Consider the following 5,546-nt stretch of genomic DNA (forward strand, 5'->3'; position numbering starts at 1 on the left):
CCTGCCACTTAGTTAAGGGGTTTTATTCCCTCCCTAACTTCAGGGGAAAATCCCTACCTGGGGAAACAACCTTTCTCGGAGAGGTGACCTTGGTTAAAACACATAGTGCCAAGAAGGGGAGCAAATATATTAGGAACAGTATGCCTTATATGACAGGTCCCTTGAAACAGCAAGGATGGACCGGCTCCCGGCAAATTCCCCCTTTTTTATTTTTTAAAAGCAGGCATTAAAAAGAAAAATCCCAAATGCTCTCTTGTATCCATTTTAAGGGTAGGATTGGTGCTTTTCGCTATTACCTGAGTCCTGATCTATCATCCCAGGGAGAGCCTGCCAATCCTGCACTTTCCCGGGGTGGAAAGGCTGCAGTGGGGTTAAGGATAAGGCTCCTTGGGCCTGCCTTCTCCCATGCCTTTACATTTACCTTTCCTTCCTCAGAAAAGCATGGACATACTTCTTGTATAAAACGTTCTGTCTGACTGGGAGTAACCTTAATTCCTCTGCTAGCAAGCATATGTGTTAAAAGATCAATACAGAGTCTTTTTTTTTAAGACTCAGCATGGCACATCTTCTTAATCTAAAGATCAATACAGAGTCTTCTTTCTTTGGACTCAGTATGGCCCATCTTCTCAATTTAAGTTCTGTACTATCCACCCTCTTACCCTACTTATCCTCTATAGGAGGGTCTGCAGCACCCTGGTGGAGTCCTATCCGTCCCGAGTGTGCGGTTCTCAATGGGGGCGGGAGGGGGGAGCTTACCTAGGGGAATCCTGTCCCAGGGGTTCCCAAAATATATGCCAGGTCCCTTGAAACAGCAAGGATGGGCCGGCTCCCAGCAGTGGTGAGCACCTGTGATCTTGCTCCCGGCATCTGTTGTCAGTTTGTATCAAACAATCTCATAAAGTTTCTCTGGAGGTTCGGCTGCTCCTCACACTGACAATTACTTGGCAGAGGAGACAGGGCTGGAAGCAGCCCACCCTGCAGCCAGGACCTGGGCGGTACCACCGGCTCTGGGCTGCGCACCAGGTGAACCGGCTGGGCCTCTGTCAGAAGTCCGGCCTCCTTGCTTGAAGCAGCAGGCCGTGGCTTTACCTGAGCTGTCCTTAGAAAACCCTCGAGACAGAGGAGGGCTGAGGTAGCCCAGGGAAAAAGGGGAATGGGTGGCTGCTTTAAATTTAGGCTTTTAACTAGAACGCCTACCGAGAGTGAGTGACATGTTGGCTGGTTAAACGAGAGACTGAGCTCTCTTTGGCTGAGAGAGGGAGGACACTGGCTTCTCCGACCTGGACAGCCAATGGGGTGGTGACAGTGGTTAGAACTCTGAACCAGGGTGCGGCACTGGGCCAGGGGGTGTCAGCGCCGGCCCCAGAGGAGCTGGGAGGAGCCGGGGGAAGGTCAGGGAGCCCTGGGATGGGGTCACACGGAGAGGAGCCGGGCCTTGGAATCTCTGTGGGCTCGCCTAGCGATGTGCCTGTCAGGGCTGGTTTTCCCTAGAAGTGTGTTTAGACTCTACAGGTCTCAGAATTAACACAGAAATCATGTCTCCCAGTGGACAAGGCCCCGACAGTGAGCCTCTGTAGCACTGAGGGTCCTTGATGCTTCTACTTTGCACACACAACTATAAAAAGTCAGCCAACATCAGACAGAATGAATGAAAAGAAACTACTAGGGGCGCATCGTCCTCCTCGCCCTCCAGGCTGCCCGCGTACCGCCTGAGTCTGACCACCATCCTCTACGTGCTGCTGCTGCTGCTATGCTGCCCGCTGTGCTCCTCCGTCGCCCTGGCCTGGGTCGCCTCGTGCGCCAGGCTCACGCCTACGCCAAGGCCGCGGCCGCCCCAGCCCCCACCGTGGGCCCGGGGCAAATGTCTTTCACCTTCGCCTCTCCCACACAGGTCTTCTTCAATGGCGCCATCGTCCAGCAGGTGGATGTGCCCACGCAGACAGGAGCCTTCAGTATCCTGGCAGCCCACGTGCCCACCCTGCAGGTCCTGCAGTCATTGTTGGTTGTTGTCCATGCTGAGGATGGCACCACCTCCATATACTTCGTTAGCAGCGGCTCGGGCACAGTGAACGCTGGTTCATCAGTTCAGTCACTGGCTGAAGAGGCTGTGCCACTGGACATGCTGGATTTGGGGGCGGCCAAGGCAAGCTTGGAGAAGGCACAATCGAGCTGTCGGGGCATCCGGCGAGGCCATGAGGGCTGAGATCCAAATCCGAACCGAGGCCAACGGAGCCCTGGTGATGGCTCTGGAGTAGGCGGTGCGTGCTCCTCGCCAGTGTCAGCGGGGAAACCAAGGCCCAGAGTGGGACAGGGGTTGGAACCAGCTCTCATGAGTCCAGTATGAGGGTGGGGGCAACCCCTCTGGGAGGTAGCCATCCTTGCCAATGAGGCCACCAGGGGGCAGCAATTGCTAGCTTCTCCCACAGCATACCCGCTGGGTGAGCTGAGACCCTGCTCTGCTCTTGTGGGGACTGTCACCTCCAAAGACCCCACCAACCTGCCCTGCTGCCCTCCACTCTCGTGCTGTAGAGACCTCGCCTCCCTACTGCCTTCTCTGGACAGCTTGTCCCCGTGTGCACCCCATTAAAGACCAGGGACCCCCCAAAAAAGAAACTATTAGAGGCTGTCTCAGACTTAAACAGACCTTCTCTTTTAACCTAAAGTAAAACTATATAAAAGAATTTCCCAAAAGAGAGAGAGCGAGCACTAAAGTATTTAAATAAATGAATCAACCTATATCTTTTAGGTGTCAACCCAATTCTTAGAGATATTAAAAATGGTATTCTTACTTTAAAAGGGGGAAAGTCATTTGGAACTTAACTTGCTAAGGACAGATATAAATTGTAAATTCCTCCAAAACAGAATTTGGATCCCACTGTCCTCTGCTGTGTTTGTGTGTGTGTCTATACCAGCCATGGACAAACTACGGCCCGTGGCCCGTTTGAAATGAATAAAACTCAAAAAAAAAAAAAAAAAGACCGTACCCTTTTATGTAATGATGTTTACTTTGAATTTATATTAGTTCACACAAACACTCCATGCTTTTGTTCCGGCCCTCCGGTCCAGTTTAAGAACCCATTGTGGCCCTCGAGTCAAAAAGTTTGCCCACCCCTGGTCTATACACATGTGCTGTGAACAGAAAGCACTTTCTACCTCTGGATGACATTGTAAAATGAATGTAAAGGCAGTGCTTGTAAGATTGGGCATTCTAAAATTCTCAGAAACAGATACATGAACTAAAATACTTTTCAAATTCATGCAATCTAAGATTAATCCTTGGGAAATAAAAGCTAGCTGGTCTGTTGGTTTAAGTAAAAGACACATGTCTCTATTTGCTTGGATTTTACAAAAATAGTCCATGTTAATAACTGACTTTGATGTCTGTGAAATACGCTTCTAAAGGTTAAGTGATAAAACAACAATAACAACAAATCGTCAGGACCATGGGAAACCCAGGCAGCCGCTCCGTGCTCCCCGCCGCCCGGCTCCCATTCCGGTGTTCGCACTCCTCCATGCACTCGCGCAGGACTGAAGTCAGAGGGAAGGACTGCTGGCTGGCGTTCCAAGAGGAGACCTGCACCGCGGCCCAGGTGTGGTAGAGGTACTTCCAGAACATGCCCAGGAATAACTGCCTCATCTCAGTGAGCTCACAGGACAGAAAGGCTAAAACCCATGGACTGCCGCCTGTTATCAAGTGAAATACACTGTCCAACCTCATTGGAAGGGACCTTAGCAGGCACCTCCTCACAATGGATATCTGACACTCGCCTCCGCCTACCACGGACATCAGGCTCCTGGCAGACGAGAAGCCACGGACGTCACAGGTGGAGCCGTCCCACGACATCAACAAGGCCTGGGCAGCTGTGGCTCGGCACTGACCTCAGCACCCACTGCTTGCCCTTCCTGACCTGCTTGCTGTTATGAGTCCTTCGATGCTTGTCCTGTGGGCTTTTCTATATAGTCCAACCGGTCATGATGACTGAACATGTAAATGTGATACCAGATGCCAAATGCAGGAAGATGAGACGGAAGGCAGACATGGGCTCGTGATTTTCACGGTGGAAAGGACCCCGGGTGGTGTTGTGTTCTTGTTTTGGGTTTGTTGTTGGCTGGCGCTCCCGAGGAGCTGGGAGGAGCCGGGGGAAGGTCAGGGAGCCCTGGGATGGGGTCACACTGAGAGGAGCCGGGCCTTGGAATCTCTGTGGGCTCGCCTAGCAATGTGCATGTCAGGGCTGGTTTTCCCTAGAAGGGGCGCTGGTTCCAGATCCAGCCGTGTCCCGGCTCCCCTGTGGCTCATGGGAATGAGACGCCCATCTCGTTGTTGTTGTTGATGTTGCATTCACCTCAACTCAGTTCCCACAGCTCAGCGTTGCCCCCTCCACTACAGTCAGCAAGACGAGGCCAATACCGACTTCCTAGGGAAGACCACAGACAGCACCCCGCGGGGAGGGGCTCCAGGGGTGTCCTCATGCTGCCCCCAGCGCTCTCCTCTGCGGCCAGCCTGGCCCTACGTCCCTCAGGACGCCTGGCACACCTGGCCTTGGTCAGGCTCTCGGAACTACTATCCCCAGTACCTCCTTCTGTTCCCCCGGCAGAGAGAGCTCTGTAGGAGTCGAGGCTCCGCACTCACCCAGTTTTCCTCAGCTGGCACTGTGCCTGGCACCAGTGATGTTCTACCAACGGCGAGGCCAGCCTCGGAGGCTCCTGTCCTCTTGAGTGCCCCACCCCAACCCTCCCCTGCATGCTCCGGGAGAGGCAGACCTGTGCACCCGCTGCTCTCTGCTCCCAGGGCCCTTCCCAAGAAGACCCAGGAGCAACGGGAGCCCAGGCGCCAGCTTGGGGACCAGTGCGAAAGAGCCTGCACCTCTGGCTGCATTCCCGGACCCTGCACCCGACCATCCACAGGTCACCGCGCTGCCAAGCCCACCGCCAGAAGGCCCAGCCCTGTGTGCTCACTACCAACAAGCGGCTGCAGGAAGGAAGTCACCACAGGTGCCATTCCGTTCCTGTGACAGACGACCTGGAATCTTTATCGCCACCCTGCAAGGGAGGGTGCTCACCTCACTTCACCGAAGAGGAGACGGCGGGTCAGAGAGGCCATGTGAGGAAGTCAGGAAGCAAGGGGACCAATCAGAATTGGAAGCACAGGCTCGTTCTTACCCCCAAGCTCGGGCTCTGCCCGCCGCCCGGGCTCTCGCAGGGAGAGGACAGACTGGCTGTGTCCCGTGCTTGACACTCAGCAAGAAGAAAGTGGACGCCTGCAGCCATCGGGGTGCTGCCAGCAAGACCGGCAGGCTGGGTCCCCACTCCCATTCTGCAGGGGAGGAAACAGCCTCTCCTCACAGAGGTGGGCCCAGGGGGCAGTGCAGTGAAGGCACCGGACACTCCGTGGCCCACGCCCCACAGTGAAAGGGGCTGAGCTGAGCTTTGGCTGCGGCACCTTCCCTCTCCACACGCGTCTCCCCGAGCTCAGGCCGACCCGCACGCCTTGCTCCTCAGCCCCCAGGGCCCCCAGCAGTGCGTCTGGCCTGAGAGCCCCCGGGCCC

The 5,546-nt window shown here is 54.8% G+C and overlaps 2 protein-coding genes across 2 annotated transcripts in view; one reads left to right on the forward strand and one right to left on the reverse strand.

Annotated features, from left to right (window-relative positions):
- The window catches only part of MAP2K3 (mitogen-activated protein kinase kinase 3), a 37,789-nt gene extending 32,678 nt beyond the window's left edge, over positions 1–5,111 (reverse strand). The window contains exon 1 of the mRNA XM_015570603.1: positions 4,957–5,111. Coding sequence (XP_015426089.1) covers positions 4,957–4,999 — 43 coding nt within the window. The 5' untranslated portion in view covers positions 5,000–5,111. The remainder of the gene's footprint in view (positions 1–4,956) is intronic.
- Positions 1,751–2,424, forward strand: LOC102758219 (ATP synthase subunit delta, mitochondrial-like). The gene has a single exon (XM_015570604.1). It carries the CDS (start codon positions 1,751–1,753, stop codon positions 2,201–2,203), a length of 453 nt encoding a protein of 150 aa, XP_015426090.1. The 3' UTR covers positions 2,204–2,424.
- Positions 5,112–5,546: the final 435 nt, after the last annotated feature.

This window comes from Myotis davidii, unplaced genomic scaffold (genome assembly GCF_000327345.1).
Source record: "Myotis davidii unplaced genomic scaffold, ASM32734v1 scaffold207, whole genome shotgun sequence".
Taxonomy (NCBI): Eukaryota; Metazoa; Chordata; class Mammalia; order Chiroptera; family Vespertilionidae; genus Myotis; species Myotis davidii.